The sequence below is a fragment of the Mercenaria mercenaria genome, chromosome 13 (genome assembly GCF_021730395.1).
Source record: "Mercenaria mercenaria strain notata chromosome 13, MADL_Memer_1, whole genome shotgun sequence".
NCBI classification, from domain to species: domain Eukaryota; kingdom Metazoa; phylum Mollusca; class Bivalvia; order Venerida; family Veneridae; genus Mercenaria; species Mercenaria mercenaria.
In genome coordinates this window covers 40,183,942-40,206,528 of record NC_069373.1, presented here as the reverse complement: position 1 = coordinate 40,206,528, position 22,587 = coordinate 40,183,942, and the positions used below count along the sequence as shown (strand labels likewise).

Sequence of the window (22,587 nt, the reverse complement as noted above, 5' to 3'; positions counted from 1 at the left end):
ATTCTGACCAATTTTCATGAAGATCCATTGAAAAATATGGCCTCTAGAGAGGTCACAAGGTTTTTGTATTATTTGACCTACTGACCTAGTTATTGATGACATGTGACCCAGTTTCGAACCTGACCTAGATATCATCCAGTTGAATATTCTGACTAATTTTCATGAAGATCCATTCAAAAGTATGGCCTCTAGAGAGGTCACAAGGTTTTTCTATTTTTAGACCTACTGACCTAGTTTTTGACCACAGTTGACCCAGTTTCGAACTTGACCTAGATATCATCAAGATGAACATTCAGACCAACTTTCATACAGATCCCATGAAAAATATGGCCTCTAGAGAGGTCACAAGGTTTTTGTATTATTTGAACTACTGACCTAGTTATTGATGGCATGTGACCCAGTTTTAAATTTGACCTAGATATCATCAAGGTGAACATTCTGACCAATTTTCATGAAGATCCATTCAATAGTATGGCTTCTAGAGAGGTCACAAGGTTTTTCTATTTTTAGACCTACTGACCTAGTTTTTGACTGCAGTTGACCCAGTTTTAAACTTGACCTAGATATCATCAAGATGAACATTCAGACCAATTTTCATACAGATCCCATGAAAAATATGGCCTCTAGAGAGGTCACAAGGTTTTTTTATTATTTGACCTACTGACCTAGTTTTTGACGGCACATGACCCAGTTTCGAACTTGACCTAGATATCATCAAGGTGAACATTCTGACCAATTTTCATGAAGATCCGTTGAAAAGTATGGCTTCTAGAGAGGTCACAAGGTTTTTCTATTTTTAGACATACTGACCTAGTTTTGGACGGCAGTTGACCCAGTTTCGAACTTGACCTAGATATCATCAAGATGAACATTCTGACCAATTTTCATAAAGATCCCATGAAAAATGTGACCTCTAGAGTGGTCACAAGCAAAAGTTTACGCACGCACGCACGAACGGACGGACGGACGGACGCTGCGCGATCACAAAAGCTCACCTTGTTACAAAGTGACATGTGAGCTAAAAATGCAGTACTTTCATTCTTCATATTTCAGATATAATACACACTTCAAAATATATCAATAATACATGAAATTAACATCATTTGTCTTTGTCTGAAAGCTTAAAGACAAAAACACAGCTTAGATCTATTCAATCATAATTATGATGTGTCAAGTACTCTGCAGGTCAATAAATTGGAACATTTTAGCATTTTGATGATAGTAAGGATATAACACTTCATGAGTAAATTATATACAATGTTCCAGATTGATCTTAAATTTCTTTGCAGGCATAATGATTTTCATATTCTTTTTGAAAAGTTATTTGTTGGTATTAGCTTTTGTGGCTCATGTTTATTGTTTAAGAAAAAAGAATGTTTCAATATAAAGGTTTTACATCTTTGACTTACCAGAATGAAACAGAATTCATCTTCAGTATCACTTTTATCCCAAAATAAACACCCTGATCAATAATGAAATAAGGTGTATGCAGATACATAACATCACTTACAATGGGTGCCAGGTCTGGCAGGAACCAGGACAACAGCGCTTTGCAGATTTTCTTCCATCTTCCGCTGAGAGTGGCTGGTCTTACATCATCAGCTCTGTCCTGTAATGAACATATATATCAACAGTTTTGTCCTGCAACAAACATAAGAGGCTAATATTATACCACTAGTTTTGCCCTGTAACAAACATGAAAGGTTGGTCTTATATCAATAGGTTTTCTCCTGTAACAAGCATAAGATGCTGGTATTATCCTGTAACAAACATGAATGTTTGGTCATATATCACTAGATTTTTGCTGTAACAAACATAACAGGCTGATCTTATATCACTAGATTTTTCCTGTAACAAACATAACAGGCTGATCTTATATCACTAGATTTTCCTGTACCAAACATAAGAGACTGGTCTTGCATCATCAGCTCTGTCCTGTCATGAACGTAACAGGCTAATCTTATATCAACAATTTTTTCCTGTTTCGCCCTGTAACAGACATGTAAGTCTCATCTTATATCAATGATTTTGTCCTGTAACAAACATGAAGGACTGATCTGATATCACTAGATGTTTCCTGTAACAAACATGAAAATCTGGTCTAACATCATCAGCTCTGTCATGTAACAAAAATAACAGGCTGATCTTACACCATTAGGCTTTTCCTGTATCAAACTGAAACTGATTAATTTGATTAAACGCCTATTTCTATACAATGACACATTCAATGGCGTTGTACACTTAATTTCACAAACCTTAAAAATAGAAATGATGAAATGTAAAAACTCACAAAAATTTAAAAACTAATACCTACTGTTATCGCATATAAAACAGTATAAAAAATGTGAAAGGCTGGTCTTATATCATCAGCAGTCCTGGAACAAACATAACAGGCCGGTCTTATATCACTATGTTTTACCAAATAGTATAAAATAAATAGATCGGCAACTTGTAAGGCATACAGAGCAAATCTCGCCAACATCATGTGGGAACTGAATTAGATCTCTTTTTACCGGTGTATGAAACAGAGAGCAGAAGGATAAAAATTTGTGTCATGAAAAATGTTCTATCAGATCGTTTGTTTATAATGATAATGGTGTTTTTTAAAATTTATTAGTATTTTCTACACAGGGAAGGAATGAATTTATGATTGGAAGTCTGAGAAATCAACGTCGTTTGAAAATTGGACCCGATTCGGTTTATTACATGCCGGCCGTATCGCCAGTGTAATACTTTAATAAGCTTCTATTGAGTTATCACGAGTGATCAAGTCAGCAAACGCTTCAATAAGATAACGCGGTGATACGAGCTTTAGCGAGATTATCTCCTGTTGCCATTCTGTGTATTTTATACTTCTTTGCAATTGGTTTTACCCTGTATCAAACATAAAAAACTGGTCTTATATCATCAGCTGTCCTTGAACAAACATAAATGGCTTGTCTTATGTCACGAGGTGTTTCCAACAAACATGCAAGGTTAGTCTAGCATCATCAGCTCTGTCATGTAACAAACATAACAGGCTGGTCTTATATCCTTTGGTTTTCCCCTTTAGATATGGATGATGCTCCGATTCCAGAACCTTCCATGGTTCTTTTGCAGCGACCATACATGGGACTCTCAGCTGGAGTAATCGGGGATCAAACTCACATCTCGGTGTTATCACTGGACCACTGCATCTGCTCTGTGTCCTGTAACAAACATGACAGGCTGGGCTTAAATCACTAGCTCTATCTTGTAACAAATGTAAGAGGCTAATCTTAAATCACCAGCTCTGCCCGGGAACAAACACGAAAGGCTGGTCTTAAATCATTTAGTCTGTCCTGCAACAAACACAAGAGGCTGGTTTTACACCACCAGCTCTATCCTGTAACAAACACAAGAATCCAGTCTTATAACCAACAGCTCTGCCCTGTAACAAACGTAAGAGACCAGTCTTATACCAATAGCTCTATCCTGTAACAAACGTAAGAGACCAGTCTTACAACCAATAGCTCTGCCTTGTAACAAACGTAAGAGACCAGTCTTATACCAATAGCTCTGCCCTGTAACAAACGTAAGAGATAACCAATAGCCCTGCCCTGTAACAAACATACCTAACAAAGTGTTTTGTTAATGTGATTCATGCAGTGACTGTATTTCATCTCAACATCACTTAAAAATACTATAATCATAACATTAAACAACAAGCGTATTAGTTTAATTTTTCATCAGATGTATGGTGTCTTCCGTCAATAACATTCCATAATTATAAATAAAGGTATGAAAGAATTTATAGAATAAGACACTAACACTAGTATCACAATGCAGCTCTGATTTCATAATCATACCTTTTCCTGTGAATTTTGTTGCTTAACTGTTTTGTTGCTAAAACTTTCTGGAGATTTATAAATTCCTGTCTGTTCAACTTCTAACTCTTCAGCTAATGATCCAGACTGTAAGAGACTTGTGTACAATGGTGATCCCTGAAAACAAAGAAAATAAATTGCACGGACAATAAGAACAACACTTTGATTTCAAATAAATTTATTTTCAATATTTGTGTAACCATCTCCAAAGCACTTCAGCTTAAACATGTAAGCATATAAATATCCACATTGCTCAAGCATGTCAAGTCAGTGACAGGAAGGCACTTGGTATCATGTTTAGCTGAAGCCCTGCCAGACAATGTGTTTTCATAAGCAACCTTTCCAATCAATGTTTCTACATTGGAACCCATTCATACCCAAAATAATGCCCTGAAGAGGAAAAGGTTTACCTCAATCAGTAACTCTGGAAAGTTCAATCAAAAATTATTTGGGTAGGTATAGTTTGCAGACTTGTGCAAAATTTTTGACACAACCATGTATTTCCATACCAAAATGAAAACTAGAAAATGCTTTTGTAAAAAAGCGCATGTCTCCCCCAATGCAAAGTCCTATAGGCAAGAAGTCAATAGGGGTCAGGAGCGAAAGTCAAAGAGACACTGATGGTTGGCTGCAATAGGGATCATCTACTTGGCATGTCCAGTCATCCCGCTAAATTTCAACACTCTTGGCCTAGTGGTTCTCAAGTCACTGTTCAGGCTCCTGTGACCTTGACCTTTGATCAAGTGACCTCAAAATAAATAGGGGTCATCTACTCTGCATGTCCAATCATCCTATTAAGTTTCAACATTGTAGGTCAAGTGGTTCTCAAGTTATTTCCAAAAAATGATTTTACATGAACAGGCCACTGTGACCTTGACCTTTAATAGACTGACCCCAAAATCAATAGGGGTCATCTACTCTGCATGTTCAATCATCCTATGAAGTTTCAACATTCTGGGTCAAGTGGTTCTCAAGTTATTGATAGGAGCTGGTTATCAATGTTCAGGCCTCTGTGACCTTGACCTTTAACAAAGTGACCCCAAAAACAATAGGGGTCATTTACTCTGCATGAACAATCATCCTATGAAGTTTCAACATTCTGGGTCGAGAGGTTCTCAAGTTATTGATTGGAAATGGTTTTCCATGTTCAGGCCCGTGGCCTTGACCTTTAACAGAGTGACCCTAAAATCGTTAGGAGTCATCTACTCTGCATGACCAATCATCCTATGAAGTTTCATCATTCTGGGTCAAGAGGTTCTCAAGTTACTGACCGGAAATGGTTTTCAATGTTCAGGCCCCTGTGACCTTGACCTTTCACAGAGTGACCCCAAAATCGTTAGGGGTCATCTACTCTGCATGAGCAATCATCCTATTAAGTTTCAACATTCTGGGTCAAGTGGTTCTCAAGTTACTGACCGGAAATTGTTTTCAATGTTCAGGCCCCTGTGACCTTGACCTTTAATGGAGTGACCCCAAAATCAATAGGGGTCATCTACTTTGCATGTACAATCATCCTATGAAGTTTCAACATTCTGGGTCAAGTGCTTCTCTAGTTATTGATCGGAAATGGTTTTCTATGTTCAGGCCCCTGTGACCTTGACCTTTGACGGAGTGACCCCAAAATCAATAGGGGTCATCTACTCTTCATGACCAATCACCTTATGAAGTTTCAACATTCTGGGTCAAGTGGTTCTCTAGTTATTGGTCGGAAATGATTTTCAATGTTCAGGCCCCTGTGACCTTGACCTTTGACGGAGTGACCCCAAAATCAATAGGGGTCATCTACTCTTCATGGCCAATCATCATATCAAGTTTCAACATTCTGGGTCAAGTGGTTCTCTAGTTATTGATCGGAAATGGTTTTCAATGTTCAGGCCCCTGTGACCTTGACCTTTGATGGAGTAACCCCAAAATCAATAGGGGTCATCTACTCTTCATGGCCAATCATCCTATGAAGTTTCAACATTCTGGGTCAAGTGGTTCTCTAGTTATTGATCGGAAATGGTTTTCAATGTTCAGGCCCCTGTGACCTTGACCTTTAACGGAGTGACCCCAAAAACAATAGGGGTCGTCTACTACAGCAGCCCTACAACCCTATGAAGTTTGAAGGTTCTAGGTCAAATGGTTCTCCAGTTATTGCTCGGAAATGAAGTGTGATGTACGGACGGAAGGACGGACGGACAGGGCAAAAACAATATGTCTCCTGGGGGAGACATAATTATTTACCCTGTAGATTTATATTTAATATTAACATGTTCATTTTCAAATTTCTTTCCCATTGCTTCAGTTTGTCCAATGTCCTTGTATTTTCTCAGTTATACATGTCTATAACAACAAGTCCAATCAGAAATGTTCTAATGTCATACGTTACAAAGCATGCTTTCCATGAACAATGTCTGGCTCTTGCATCACAACATGATAAACGTAAATAATGTTCGTCCACAACTGGATTACTGTTCAAGCATACGACATCCATGGCAAAACTCTCTCACAAGTAAAGTCGAAAATGTTCAAAGGTCAGCTGCCAGGTACGTCATGTACGACTACAGTTACACCAGTAGCGTTACCCAAATGTTGAACACCTTAGAATGGAATACACTCCAATACAGAAGGTCATTCAACTCATTAGTAATGTTTTACAAAATATCGACCCAGACAGTTGCAGTCGACCAATCTCATCTTATCCCAACTAGAAACCTAGATTACATAATCCCCAGTCTCACACTCAGTACTTTTCTAATTCCCAAGGACCATCTGACTTTGGAATTCCCTACCAACCAACGTCAAATCTAGCCCCAGTCTTGGTATCTTTAGAGAGAGGCTGGCAGCGGTCAATATGTAATTGCACCGCTTCTGTCCTATTTTGACTGTAGCATCCTGTCTTTTTAGCTTTTATTCTCTTATCATTTGCAATTATCATTTCTTCAACAACGGTTTCTCTGACAGCACCATTTAGTGATAGTTGGAAAGGGACGGTTGGGTGAAAGATGTAGATTCCATAATGTAAACTAGAGTTGTCACAGGAGTGACGAATTATACCCCCACAATATGGCCTTGTCACAGAACTAAGCCAATGTCAAAGCTGAACTTGTCTGACTTTGACCTACTGATCTCATAATCAATAGAGGTCATCTGCTGGTCATGATCAACCTCCCTATGAAGTTTCATGATCCTCGGCCCAAGCGTTCTTAAGTTATTGTCCGGAAAAGGTTTAAATGACCTTTGACCTTTGGAACCCAAAATAATTACGGGTCATCTGCTGGTCATGACCAACCTCCCTATTAAATTTCGTGATCCTAATCCCAAGCGTTGTGAAGTTATTGTCCGAAAACCGTTTAAGTGTTCCGGGTCACTGTCACCTTGACCTGTGGCCTGCTGACCTCAAAATCATTAGCGGTCATCTGCTGGTCATAACCAACCTCGCTATCAATTTTCATGATCCTAGGCCCAAACGTTCTCAAGTTATCGCCCGGAAACTGTTTAACTGTTTTGTGTTATTGTGACCTTGACCTTTGACCTACTAATCTCAAAGTCAAACAAGATCTGTATTTAATCATGTTACACCAATGTACAAAAATTTAAGATCCTAGACCCAAGCGTTCTCAAGTTATCATCCAGAAACCATTTAACTGTTCCGAGTCACTGTGACCTTTTGACCTACAGACCCCAATGTTGAATTTTACCTGTATTTCATGATGTTATACCTGTGTACCACAATATATGATCATAGGCCCAAGCGTTCTCAAGTTATCATCCGCAAACTGTTTAACTGTTCAGGGTCACTGCGACCTTCATCTTTGACCTATTGACCCCAAATTCAAATCTGACCTGTATTTTCTGATGTTACACCTGTATACCAAAAATTATTCAAATCGGTCAAGCCTTTCATGAGTTATCATCCGGAAACCACAAAAACCAACGGACCAACTGACCGACCACCAAGCTCACTCCTATATACCCCCCAAACTTCGTTTTGTGGGGGTATAATAATGCCAATAATGGTACCCAATCAAGCATTATGACCTTTGAGGGGGTCAACAGACTTCTTGCTAAGGAAACTGGAATGCACTACAGTGCTCTAGGGTATAGCAGATAGCTAACAAACTTTTCCTGCATTCCAGTTCAAAGAAAACTACAGCTGCTTTTGAGAAAAGCGAATGTCTCCCACAACTGCCTAATCATCTAAATAACAAGTCAGTCTTCATATTCTGTTTACTCATTACAATTCAAGGGCCAGAACTCCAAAATGTCTGGACCGATTTGGCTAATCATCGAATTTGTCCGAGGTCTTATGGTCAAACACATTTTGTTCAAATTTGGTGAAGATCGGACGAGAAATGTTCGACTTAAGAGTGCGGACAAGAGTAAAACAGCCGATTTTTCGGTAATTCAAGGGCTGTAACTCCAAAATGCCTGAACCAATTTAGCTAGTTATCAAACTTGTCCAAGGTCTTATGGTCAAACATATTTTGTTTAAGTTTGGTGAAGATCGGATGAGAAATGTTTGACTTAAAGTGCAGACAAGAGTAAAAAGGCCGATTTTTCTGTAATTCAAGGGCCGTAACTCCAATATGCCTGGACTGATTTGGCTAGTCATCGAACTTGGCTGAGGTCTCATGGTCAAACACATTTTGTTCAAGTTTGGTGAAGATTGGATGAGAAATATTTGACTTAGAGTGCGGACAAGCTTTGTGACAGACAGACACACACACACACACACAGAGAGAGACAGACACACAGACTGGAGTAAATCAATATGTCTCCCACACTACTGTGTGGTGGGAGACATAATAAAGTAAGTGTTTTTTTTCTCTTTTTCTGAAGGAAAATGTCATATCATTTTCAAAACAGTCAGCTTTTAATAAACTATCCTTGGCATTGTTTACATTCACAATAGTGCGTAAAGGATAGCTCTGTTAATTTTTCAGATATCAATTATTAAAACCACATCTAAATAATACTACTCAAGATGTTTTACCATATATCAGAATAATAATGTGTACTCTTTTCAAAAACATTCAACATTGTAAATTTCTATCAAATACTTTTCATTCACTGATGTTTTTCATATACACACTGATTTAGTCAGTAACGGGTAGCTTCAATTTTCATTGGATGACATGTGAAAAATGATACAACAAGCAAACATTTGAAATGTATGTCAGTTTGTCTGTCTGCAAACTTAGACTGGTACGATTACTCTGTTAATCTAGGTGAAACCGGTTTCAATTTTGCAAAACCGCTAATCGCTCTCAAGCAATAAATATCCTATAATCCCAATAAAATGTATATTACTGCATATATACAGTTGAATATCGTTACCTCAATATCGGATAACTCGATACTCCGGTTAGCACGATGTGTTTGAGTCGGTCTCGATTTTTCCCTATTTATTTTAATGTAATTATTTATCATTACCTCGATATGATTAGCTCGATATTTTGTTTAGGTCGATGAGATTTTTCAGTCCCGTCAACTTACCTGTACTGTTTCTACACCTGGTTTCGTCGATATCACAGCTTGTCAAAAACTATCCATGTTATTTGTAAGGTGTGAAAATCAGCCTGTTGTTGTCCGGCGATTTATTTATCATATTCAAGTTAGTTTGGTGTTTGTTTTGTTTGTTATTTAATCTTTAATCAAATTTAAATGTCAGGAAGTTTGCATTTAATTCCCAATAATTAGTGTTATAAAACGCCGTGCAAGCAGGAAAGCTGTTTTCAAATATAACAACTAGTTTGGATGAAATATTTTCCGTTTTAACGGAGTAATATCTGCCATTTCTGAAATACTGTTGAAAAACGGCGTTAAACCCAAAACAAACAAACAAACAAACAAATATCTGCCATTTAGGATTGAGTAACAATATGCGTATTTAACTGGCAAATTTTTGTTATCGAAGCACAGTCAATATGACTACTCATCTAGGAACGTTACCGCTGCATTCAGACTTGTTTAGGGAAGGAATAAAAATGCTAATGTTTAAATGTATATTTTGAAAAAATTAAAAAGTTGTATGTATTAAACTAAGATGTTTTATTTGTAAATAAAATTAAAATCGTAGTTACGTTTTATGTTATTTCTTTCCCCTTTCAAGCCCTCTGAAAAAAGCATTGGATATAATGACAATAAAGACGTCTGACAGAAGTACAATTTAGTAGTCCCAGATAGTCGATATCGTTACGTCGAACTTCGGATATGTCGATGCAATTTGTACAGTCCCTTGAATATCGAGGTAATGGTATTTGACTGTACATTACATCCTTGACAGCAACAACACTAAATAGGAAAGTGGCATAAAAAAATTGTAGTCACATAATGGCAGATTGTGTCATGGATACTTAGATCATACACCACCACTACAGTTTGGGGTCTCATTTTTTAGCTGATTTTGCAGTCTGTGTGTTTGACTGAAAACATTTTTCTTGCATCAAACATGCTCCCATTTTTCTTCTGATTTTTATTCAGCTCTGACAATATTTTTCAAGAAAATGTAAGTTACAGACATTTATAATGGGTCCTGATGTGTGCTGAGCCATTGGAAATATGTCAATTTTATAAAGAATACAAAAGAACAGCTATTTAGTGTGTTGTGATTTAAATGAACACTTTCCCGTGTATCGCTCTTTAGGTTCTGCGACACTTAAGGTGACCTTCATTCAAAAACTTGCGTGATCTAAGATCATTTTTATTGTCAACACTTCTCAGTTGTCAAATGTCTCTGATTTGCCTGTCTTGATATATTTAAAATATGACTTATTATTATCACACTGCTTGCAAACGAAAATGTCCATAAGTTCCTAATGAACTCAGCTGCTGGAAGCACCTTGATACAGTTGTCAGGAAAGAAAACAGTATTTTCAATATGGCGGCTGATTAAACGGTTCTATTTGATTTCATACAAACGATTAACTGGTTTCAAAATTTTGAAATTGTCCCAGCCCTACTGCAAACCAGAAGAATGAGATGGAAATTCATACAATAATCTGTGTCTAAATGCAACTATTATCAACCTATCCTCTATACCTAAAGCAATGTAGTTGTTAGCTTTATCAACGCAAACGAGTTGCATGGGTCTGGATAACATATAGAAAATAGAGGCAATCTCTCGGATCAGTCCCTGGGGGGACTATTCCTTCCGCTACTCGAAGATTGTTGAACATCATCGAATAATCAGGATATTTTTATGTATTATCATTTCGCTGTCATCCCATGTACATATTTATCGGAAATAATGTAATACAATACAGTAGGTTTGTAAAAATGAAAGGGATGTAATTTAGATTGTTATTATTACATATTTATCACATTTATTATTCATTCCGTCCATCTTTTGAACGGAATAAATTTCATTTATGCCCTTTATATATCCTCCTGGAACAGTCCCCAGGGACTGATCCAGGAGGATATATAGGGGACGAGATTCATTATTTAAGACCATAATTTTCATTCATTCCGTCGATCTTTCGTACAAAAGTAATTTCATTTACTTTAATTAAAACAATGATGTTTTGGCACCATTAAAATACTTCATAAAACCAGAGGTGTCGCTCCCAAATATCACCGGCGATTTCAGCTGCCAAACGAAGTGATAAAAACCAGGAAACGTCCGCTATCGAATGAAAATCACGGGGATAACTGAAATTTTTGCTTGTAGAACTTGTACTGTTTTTCAAAGCAATTTATGGGTCAGTTAGCATTTATGGAAGGCTTTAATGTTTCAAAGTGCGATCATGCAGGTAGTGGCTGCAAGTGTATAAATCCGATTTGAAATTTTCCACAAGTTGCGCGAGCTTCCATAGCGTTACGCTCGCATAGTTCACCTTTTCAATGTAATGATACTATGACCGGATTTTTTGTCACCGATTTTTTTCTTTTGACTAACATATATAAAGTATACTGTATTTGTGTGAAAAAAATTATATTAAGGGGACGCATATTGCTACATTCACAGTCTACAGAAATGCGAAGGGTGCATATCAAGAAATCGATTGGGAAATAAAATAATATTCCTAAGCTGATATAATACTGATGGACACCTGTAATATTCAGTATTTTGTGGGTAAGGATGTGGTACTATGAATGTAATAGGAAACAGAGGTCTTTGTGAAAGTACATTCAACACAAAATATTAAGCTTTTGTATAAGGAAAAAACAGGTTTTTTACAATAACAGTGTTCCAAATAATGTTGAGGATGAGATTTTTTCTAACACACAGGTTGCTTAAACATGTAAAAATTTAACGCCATGTCATTTCAGCTCGGATGGACGCCATATTTCTCATTGATAAAAATGTAAACAAAAAAATCAGAGTGGGATTAGCATTGCAAGGCATAACATGACATTCTACACAATGAATACCTTAGAACAGATATCTAAGATCTCACAGGTCAGGCGGGTTAAATGCATAATGGCGATCACTTGAAATCTCTTGAAAAGTGGTTAATTTTAGTTTATTACATGGTTTTTAATTTCCCACGACTTCTCAGCGATTCACTGCAAATGTATTACTGCGCGGACGAAAGTAATTTTAATAAACAAGGAGACAACTTAGGTGTCAGCACGTGTACGATTTTAAAAAAAACATGTCGATGATTATATTTCTTATCAAATAATAATCCTATTCAGATATTCGTCCTTTAATATTAGAAAATATAATTTCTGTGGACATTTGTCAAAAATATTATTACATTGGACTACTTTGCGCATCAAACTGGTTTCCGCTTCAGTTGTGAGGCACTTCCGTTATACTTTTGACAACAATAACAAAACTAAAATGAATCAATAAAGTCACTTAAAACCGACTGCTACTTAAATCAGTGTAAGTAAAGTTGTTGTTACAACATTATACATGTTCGTTACGTATGAGATAAAGTTTACTGAACTGCATAATCCATTAATTACGTTTAGATGATATTGCATTTACAACTTATTTGACCCATTTTTTTACGTGAATGACAGCATTCTCGTGCAACTCGTGCAAACAGAATTATGAAAAGTATGGTTGAGATTCAAGGACAAATTATAAATGACATTAAAGTGAGGAAACTGTATATTCGTCCAGTTTTGATCATTGACATGCCTGCTGTGTATTAGTAACTTTTGTGAACAAGATTAGAATGTTACTTTTGCACATATACACATTGATTGGACCTCTCAACCAAATTTCATACCTTATTTTAGGGATTTTTAACACAAATACATTTTCAAAGTTTGTTGATGTTTTTGATATTTAAGTGCATTGTAGTTCATAAATACCAAGTTAAAAATTAATATGGCAACATTTCTAGGCCTTATTGTAAGCCCTAGATTTGTAACGATAAATGTTTAATGTATTAAGGGGAAAACTCTTTTAGTTTTGGAATGTGCATTCCTTGACCACCGTATCTTTTCTATGCACTACTTTGTAAACAAACTAAATAATGTGTTTAGCTTACATATGCGAAATGAAAAGCAAGACAGTGACAATTTCACATTCTTTCTTTAAATAGAATCTGTAGACATTGATAAATGTTTGGACAAGGTGAAGCACATTATTTTGCACCAAAAAGTCTTAATTGTTGACTTTGATGTACACAAGAAGTCTTATGTAATTCAACAATAACTTTCTTGTTTCAGTTTGCTCATTTTTATTTTAGTGAGCAATCCTTTGTGTACTATAACAGTTGAAACAGTATCCATTCATGTACCAAAACCTGTACTTTTTTGCAGGTAATTTTTCTACCCACCCACTTTTTTCTAATTTCAAAGTAAGCGTCCCCTTAAACAAAAAATATACACTGGACCCGTGCCTGTGATTTAATACTGGAACAAGTTTGATGTCCATCAGAAAGCATGCTAGATTACAACACATACAGTATGAAAGGGTCCTCCTCATAAGCACAATTTAAATACCTTAAAAATAACACAGTCATCCTCTTCTTCGTTAACATCATTCGAGCCATACATATTTTCTGCCATAGCTGTCAAAAACTCCCGCAAATGTAGACATACTGGTTCCGGTATTCCCATCAACCCCACGTCGACATACCTGATTGGTCAAATATTAGGATTTCCCTGACCTATTTGATCCATTGCGCGCATTAATATTTTAAATTTTGAGTGCAAATCAAAAAGATTTTATGGTCATTTTCAGATTTATTTCTCCTTCAGATTTGATTAGTTTCAAAAACATATTTTCAATTATATATCAAAATATGTTCATTTAATAAATTGTAGTACTACTTTTCCAAACGAATGTATTCATCAGATGTCCTTCGGCACTTCCTGTTTAAAGTCTTAACTCTCAATTTCAAGTTTTACAACTTTTATACTCCTACCAAAATGTGGGAGTGCTATGTTTAAGATTCTTCTGTTAGTCATTAACGTGTGTATTTTGCACACAACAAGTAATGAGAGTTATTTCAAGAACATCTGGGAGCCTTACGAAGGGAAATATGGTTATTTTTCTGAGGAGGACCGAATTGAAACTCTCTCTGGTATTAGAGACATGTTTTATTTTGGCTACGATAATTACATGAAACATGCTTACCCAAAAGATGAGCTTGATCCCATTCATTGTACAGGGAGAGGTCCAGATTATGAAAATCCGTGAGTATAGTTTTTCTTCATTGTCCTTACACAATATAGGAGATGAACATTCATTTAATTAAGAAGTGTCTGGGATCTGTATATCTACTCCACTAGAATCAGATACCTCTAGAATCAGTATCTGTACCTCTAGACAAGCCTGTTGGGGTTTTTCTAGGAGTACGGATTTCCTTTCTCCTTGTTTTCTGAGACTGATCGATAGTTTTAACGACACTATCCAAGTTTAGCTGCCCAACAGCTGACTATGTCAGAAAGGTCATCTTGACAACTGGTGTCTGTGATTCAGTATGTAGTTATTCATATTGGCATGTAGATACAGCAGAGCCTTTTTTGCCAATTTTGTGGCTCTAATATATAGTTGAAGGAGAGCAAGAAATCAGTAATAATTCAGAAATCTTTGGCTTTTAGAATAATGGGCTTTCAGATGATACTTTTATAACCTAACTGCATTTCAGGTCAAATATCAACATTAATGATGCCTTGGGAGATTATAGTCTGACATTGGTGGATACATTAGACACATTAGTGGTAGGCAAAAGTTACATTTTTATCCAAGCAACCTATTTTTATTTTTTAGATGACAGTTAGCTTAACACTGTACTGTCATTCTTGAAATCAACCGACAATTTAGATTCATGTAATTATGCCCTTTTCTCGTTATTCCGAGCCCCTAAACCGGTATTTCAGTTCTTGTCAGTAATATATTTAAGTTTCAAAAGAGTTTTTAGCTCGACTATTTGAAGAATTTAGTAGAGCTGTCCTACTCACCATGGTGTCAGCGTCGTCGTCACACCTTGTTTAAGTTTTTTGAGATAAAGCTTTGAAACTTTCAACACTTGTGTACCATCACAATGTCCAGTTTTAGGCCAGAGTACATAACTCCATCAAGGATTTTGGCTGAGTTATGGCCCCTTTTAACTTAAACATCTTGGTTAAGTTTTTCATACCAGTTCACATTTTGTGTAGTGTTAGACATATGGCTTTGATACTTTTATCACTTGTTTATTATAACAGTCTCTATCTGTAGGCAAGAGTACATAACTCTGTCAACTATTTTGGCTGAATTATGACCCTTTTTGGACTTGGAAATTGGTACAATTTTTTTACAAGTCCATGTTTTGTCAAAATTATTTGACATGTGGCTTTGAAAGTTTGAACAATTATTAATCATCATGATTTCAATCTGTAGGCAAGAGTACATAACTCTGTCAAGGAGTTTGGCTGAATTATGGCCCTTATTGTACATGGAAATTGGTTCAGTTTTCATACAAGTCAGCATTTTGTTAAAACTATTTGACATACATGTGGCTTTGAAACTTTTAACACTTGTTTATTATCATGAGTCCCATCTGTAGGCGAGAGTACATAACTCTATCAACTATTTTGGCTGAATTATGGCCCTTTTTGGACTTAGAAATCAGTTAAGGTTTTCATACCAGTCCATATTTTGCTTTACCTGTTTGTCATAATTATGGCTTTGAAACTTTCACCACTTGTTTACCATCATAGTCTACATACCGAGGCAAGGAATTAGCTCAGTTATGGCCCTTTTTTGACATAGATATTAGTTAAGTTTTGCATACCATTCAATATTTTGTCTTTAAACTGTTTGATATATGGCTTTGAAACTTTGAACACTTGCTTACCATCATGGTCACACATTGCCATATAGTGCAAGACTTATCCAAATCCACAAATACAAGTACATTGTTTTCTTTAATTATACTTATAACAGTAATGTTCATTGCTACTGTTCTCCAGTAACATGTTTTCTTTAATCATACTGAACAGTAATTTTCATTGCTACTGTTCTCCAGCAACATGTTTTCTTTAATCATACTTATAACAGTAATGTTCATTGCTACTGTTCTCCAGCAACATGTTTTCTTTAATCATACTTATAACAGTAATGTTCATTGCTACTGTTCTCCAGCAACATGTTTCCTTTAATCATATTTATAACAGTAATGTTCATTGCTACTGTTCTCCAGCAACATGTTTTCTTTAATCATATTTATAACAGTAATGTTCATTGCTACTGTCCTCCAGCAACATGTTTTCTTTAATCATACTTATAACAGTAATGTTCATTGCTACTGTTCTCCAGCAACATGTTTCCTTTAATCATACTGAACAGTAATTTTCATTGCTACTGTTCTCCAGTAACTGTTGGACATGTAGTTTAAAGTTTTCATTTATTACTCATTATACATGTATTATCGAATTAGAGTTATAAAAATTATGGAAGACAATAACAATGGCCGTTTTCCAATGTGTCACTGTTTGTTAAATGTATGTATTTGTAGATATTATATGCTGTTAATGCTGCCCACATAAGTGGGACTTAACATTTGCTTGAATAAACTTGAATTACTTGAAAAACTTTGACCACTTGTTTACCATCATAGTCTACATACCTAGGCAAGGAATTAGCTCAGTTATGGCCCTTTTTAGCTCACCTGTCACAAAGTGACAAAGTGAGCTTTTGTGATCCCGCGGTGTCCGTCGTCCGTCCGTGCGTCCGTAAACTTTTGCTTGTGACCACTCTAGAGGTCACATTTTTCATGGGATCTTTATGAAAGTTGGTCAGAATGTTCATCTTGATGATATCTAGGTCAAGTTCGAAACTGGGTCACGTGCCATCAAAAACTAGGTCAGAAGGTCTAAAAATAGAAAAACCTTGTGACCTCTCTAGAGGCCATATATTTCAAAAGATCTTCATGAAAATTGGTCAGAATGTTCATCTTGATGATATCTAGGTCAAGTTCGAAACTTGGTCACGTGGGGTCAAAAACTAGGTCAGTAGGTCTAAAAATAGAAAAACCTTGTGACCTCTCTAGAGGCCATATTTTTCATGAGATCTTCATGAATATTGGTCAGAATGTTTATCTTGATGATATCTAGGTCAAGTTCGAAACTGGGTCACGTAGGGTTAAAAACTAGGTCATTAGATCTAAAAATAGAAAAACCTTGTGATCTCTCTAGAGACCATATTTCTCAATGGATCTTCATGAAAATTGGTCAGAATGTTCATCTTGATGATATCTAGGTGAAATTCGAAACTGGGTCACGTGGGGTTAAAAACTAGGTCAGTAGATCTAAAAATAGAAAAACCTTGTGACCTCTCTAGAGGCGATATTTTTCATAAGATCTTCATGAATATTGGTCAGAATGTTCACCTTGATGATATCTAGGTCAAGTTCGAAACTGGGTCATGTGGGGTCAAAAACTAGGTCAGTAGATCTAAAAATAGAAAAACCTTGTGACCACTCTAGAGGCCATATTTCTCAATGGATTTTTATGAAAATTGGTCAGAATGTTCAGCTTGATGATATCTAGGTCAAGTTCGAAACTGGGTCACGTGCGGTCAAAAACTAGGTCAGTAGGTCTAAAAATAGGAAAACCTTGTGACCTCTCTAGAGGCGATATTTTTCAATGGATCTTCATGAAAATTGGTCAGAATGTTTACCTTGAAGATATCTAGGTCAAGTTCGAAACTGGGTCACGTGGGTTTAAAAACTAGGTCAGTAGATCTTAAGATAGAAAAACCTTGTGACCTCTCTAGAGGCCATATTTTTCATGAGATCTTCATGAATATTGGTCAGAATGTTCATCTTGATGATATCTAAGTCAAATTCGAAACTGGGTCACGTGGGGTCAAAAACTAGGTCAGTAGGTCTAAAAATAGAAAAAACCTTGTGACCTCTCTAGAGGCCATATTTCTCAATGGATCTTCATGAAAATTGGTGAGAATGTTCAGCTTGATGATATCTAGATCAGGTTCGTAACTGGGTCATGTGCGGTCAAAAACTTGGTCAGTAGGTCGAAAAATAGAAAAACCTTGTGACCTCTCTAGAGGCCATATTTTTCACGAGATCTTCATGAAAATTGGTGAGAATGTTCACCTTGATGATATCTAGGTCAAGTTTAAAAGTGGGTCACGTGCCTTCAAAAACTAGGTCATTAGGTCAAATAATAGAAAAACCTTGTGACCTCTCTAGAGGCCATATTTTTCAATGGATCTTCATGAAAATTGGTCAGAATTTTTTATCTTGATGATATCTAGGTCACATGTGCTCAAAAACTAGGTCACTATGTCAAATAATAGAAATAACGACGTCATACTCAGTTGAACACTGGGTCATTTGGGGATAGGTGAGCGATTCAGGACCATCATGGTCCTCTTGTTTTTACATAGAGATTAGTTAAGTTTTGCATACCATTCAATATTTTGTCTTTAAACTGTTTGATATATGGCTTTGAAACTTTGAACACTTGCTTACCATCATGGTCACACATTGCCATATAGTGCAAGACTTATCCAAATCCACAAATACAAGTACATTGTTTGTCTTATCTATTCTTTTACTTTTGTCTGAAAATCTCTGGTAATATTTTGACACAATACTTCTATCAGTGCTTTGAATAGTCGAGCACACTGTCAACAGACAGCTCTTGTTGCTATAGTTTGATACTCCAACATTTAAACTTTAAAAAAATCCCATGAAGAAAAATTCTAAGGATTGTTGTTTTAAAAAAAAAGTTGCAAAATTGCACTTTTTATGCTTTAAACATTGTCATTGATGTTAGAAATGAACTTGCTTATGCTCTAAAGGCATAATCCCCTTATTATTTGTATTCTTTTTTTTTGACACTTAATCAAAAAAAATCCAAAAAAAATTTACCAATCTACCTACCCTAATTTTTTTGAGCATGTTACCGGAAACAAACATTTTTTTTTATGCCTAAAATGTGCCAGAATTTTCTGTTTTGCATATTTGTGTTCTAATGTGAATAATATTATTTTCTTTTCATTGTCTTTAATAGTCATATGGTTTGCCACAACATGCATAAAATTTAGAAACAGGAAATAGCTACAAGTGCAAATTTTCTAAATGCTCAGATCAATGAGAAGGCTCGGGATTATGAGAAAGAGGCATAATCATCATCATCTTCAGTAATCACCTTACCCTGGAAGAGTATACTCACAATTTGATTATTAAAAGACATATAATTTCTTTCGTTTGAGCAGACAAATTAGAAAGAAATTATTTTCCTTTAAATCGTATGTAGTCGCCGCCAGGTGGCATTTTATCGCACGAAGTTTTCGTGTGTAACGGTAATTGATGTAGTTGTCAGTTCAGCTTTGGGACACTGACCATTCTACGCATTAAATTTTTGTATATATATATATAGATATTAGAATACAAAGCACTAAAACTGGTGAAACAAATCTTGTGACAAGTATTGTTTATTGTATACATTATTATCGTCACAGCGTATGATTATTTTTTACGAATATGATAATTTCACTATGAACATATGTTTAAGGTATATTAATGACAGCATACTTTGTTGCTCTGATTTTTAGCTCATCTGATTTTTTGAAAAAAAATGATGAGTTATTGTCATCACTTGAGCGGTTGTCGGCGTCGGCGTCTGCGTCGGCATTGCCTGGTTAAGTTTTATGTTTAGGTCAGCTTTTCTCCTAAACTATGATGAGTTATTGTCATCACTTGAGCGGTTGTCGGCGTCGGCGTTGCCTGGTTAAGTTTTATGTTTAGGTCAGCTTTTCTCCTAAACTATCAAAGCTATTGCTTTGAAACTTGGAATACTTGTTCACCATCATAAGCTGACCCTGTATAGCAAGAAACATAACTCCATCTTGCTTTTTGCAAGATTTATGGCCCCTTTTGTACTTAGAAAATATCAGATTTCTTGGTTAAGTTTTATGTTTAGGTCAACTTTTTCTCTTAAACTATCAAAGCTATTGCTTTGAAACTTGGAATACTTGTTCACCATCATAAGCAGACCCTGTACATCAAGAAACATAACTCCATCTTGCTTTTTGCAAGATTTATGGCCCCTTTTGTACTTAGAAAATATCAGATTTCTTGGTTAAGTTTTATGTTTAGGTCAACTTTTCTCCTAAACTATCAAAGCTATTGCTTTGAAACTTGGAATACTTGTTCACCATCATAAGCAGACCCTGTACATCAAGAAACATAACTCCATCTTGCTATTTGCAAGATTTATTGCCCCTATTGGACTTAGAAACTCAGTTTTCTTGGTTAAGTTTTATGTTTAGGTCAGCTTTTATCCTAAACTATCAAAGCTATTGCTTTAAAACTTGCAACACTTGTTCACCATCATAAGTTGACCCTGTACAGCAAGAAACATAACTCCATCCTGCTTTTTGCAAGATTTATGGCCCCTTTTGGACTTAGAAAATATCAGATTTCTTGGTTAAGTTTTATGTTTAGGTCAACTTTTTCTCTTAAACTATCAAAGCTATTGCTTTGAAACTTGCAACACTTGTTGACCATCATAAGCTGACCCTGTACAGCAAGCAACATAACTCCATCCGGCTTTTTGCAATAATTATTGCCCCTTTTGGTCTTAGAAAATCATTTTCTTGGTTGAGTATTATGTTTAAGTCAACTTTTCTCATAAACTATCAAAGCTATTGCTTTAAAACTTGCAACAGTTTTTCACCATCATAAGTGGACACTGAACATCAAGAAACATAACTCTATCCTGCTTTTTGCAAGAATGGTGGCCCTTTTTAGACTTAGAAAATCATGGGTAGGACAATATTTCTATTACACAAAAAAAATCAGATGAGCGTCAGCACCCGCAAGGCGGTGCTCTTGTTATATGATAGATTAACAGGGCTCCAGATAAGATGCGTATTAGCGTAAATTACGCTTTGAAATAATGCATATAAGCATGTATAATTTTTTTGGCCTATGAGTATTTACTCATCATAATTCTTGCGAATGAGTAAAATGGTAAAATCTGAAATTGACTAGGAGTATTTTTACTCCTGAAAATTTGTAAATGAGAAAAAAAACAGAAATCAGTTTTATAACATATTTATTGGGAGTAACACCCATGAATTTGTTTGCAGTTCAGTTTCAATTCAGCATTCAAGTTTTTACTTCTTTTTCTCCATTGGCTTGCTTTGGCTTCACACTCACTGCCAAATCCAATAGATTATTCAATATACCTTTAACGATGTTTTGGGAATCATTTTTTGTTGGTTTAAAGAATGCGTAGCATGTTTGTTCACTTCATACATTCTTTGAAAGAGAAATGTTGTTGTTTACTCCACACCGGAAGTTGATATTTTAAATCGACACCGCTTTAAAATACACTATCTTACCATCAATATTAATTCCCAGCAATTTGATTTACGCACAAATTGAGTGTATAATATAGTTTAACCTAGGTTTATAGAGTACCATTCAATGCCTGTGTACGTTCAATGTGGCAGAAATGCCGATCGTGCTCTGTTATGAAAAGCATCCAGACGATTCAGATTTTATTTACGCTAGTAAAAAGTCTTTGCATGCATTTCTGTAATTTTATGTACGTTTATATACGCTAAAAAATTAGCAGACATGCCTATATGCATTATTTCAAAGCGTAATTTACACTAATACGCATCTTATCTGGAGCCCTGTAATAAATTAAAAATTTTGAAAAAGGTCTCTCTGATGTGAAGCATGCATAATTTACCCAGCGCTATCTTCTGGCTTTAATTAGCAGTTGGGAGTTTATTATGAAATGTTTCTAAGGGAGGCTCAAGAGGGAAAATATTTTTAAATATTTAAAATTTAAGATATTTAAAAAATGTGGTCAGTTTACTGTTTTTAATCATGCAATAAATCAGTTAGACAATACACACGCTTGTGTTACCAGTGAGTATCATCATGCTACCCAAATTACGTTCCCTGAGATTCCCCCGCGCATGATGATACCAGCCGGTAGCACACTTGTATGTATTATCTAACTTATACTTATAACACAGTTCTTTACAATTATTTTGTAACTGCAGAAAGTATCATAGACACAGACAGCATTGTATAATACATGCAATCGAAATCATTTTAATATTGGATATTATAAATCATAATAATGTCAAATTATTTAACCTTTTCTTTACATCAAACATGACCTTTCCCACAAGGCTCATTTACCTGCAAGTGAGGAGTTTCTGTTAAGAAAACTGAGGGGTGATAATGTTCTTTATGTGTATAAAGATACATGTAACTGCTAATCCTGTAATAAGATGCGGTCTACCTATTGTTCAATATAATCAGTGTCTAATAAATATGTGTACAACCTTTGCTGAAAGGTCATAAAAAAG

General features: G+C 35.7%; 2 protein-coding genes across 3 annotated transcripts in view; one reads left to right on the top strand and one right to left on the bottom strand.

The window, feature by feature from the left end:
* LOC123528671 (vezatin-like) overlaps window positions 1–13,890 on the bottom strand; it is a 51,372-nt gene extending 37,482 nt beyond the window's left edge. The window contains exons 1-3 of one of the 2 annotated variants that reach the window (XM_045308570.2): window positions 13,740–13,890; window positions 3,828–3,962; window positions 1,511–1,609 (exon numbers count right to left, since the gene is read on the bottom strand). In XM_045308570.2, the coding sequence (XP_045164505.2) occupies window positions 1,511–1,609; window positions 3,828–3,962; window positions 13,740–13,856 (351 nt within the window). In that variant the 5' untranslated portion in view covers window positions 13,857–13,890. The remainder of the gene's footprint in view (window positions 1–1,510; window positions 1,610–3,827; window positions 3,963–13,739) is intronic. The other variant, XM_045308571.2, reaches the window with a different exon arrangement.
* Window positions 13,891–14,094: 204 nt separating this feature from the next.
* Window positions 14,095–22,587, top strand: part of LOC123528672 (ER degradation-enhancing alpha-mannosidase-like protein 1) — a 42,853-nt gene continuing 34,360 nt past the window's right edge. The window contains exons 1-2 of the mRNA XM_045308572.2: window positions 14,095–14,435; window positions 14,891–14,963. Coding sequence (XP_045164507.2) covers window positions 14,182–14,435; window positions 14,891–14,963 — 327 coding nt within the window. The 5' untranslated portion in view covers window positions 14,095–14,181. The remainder of the gene's footprint in view (window positions 14,436–14,890; window positions 14,964–22,587) is intronic.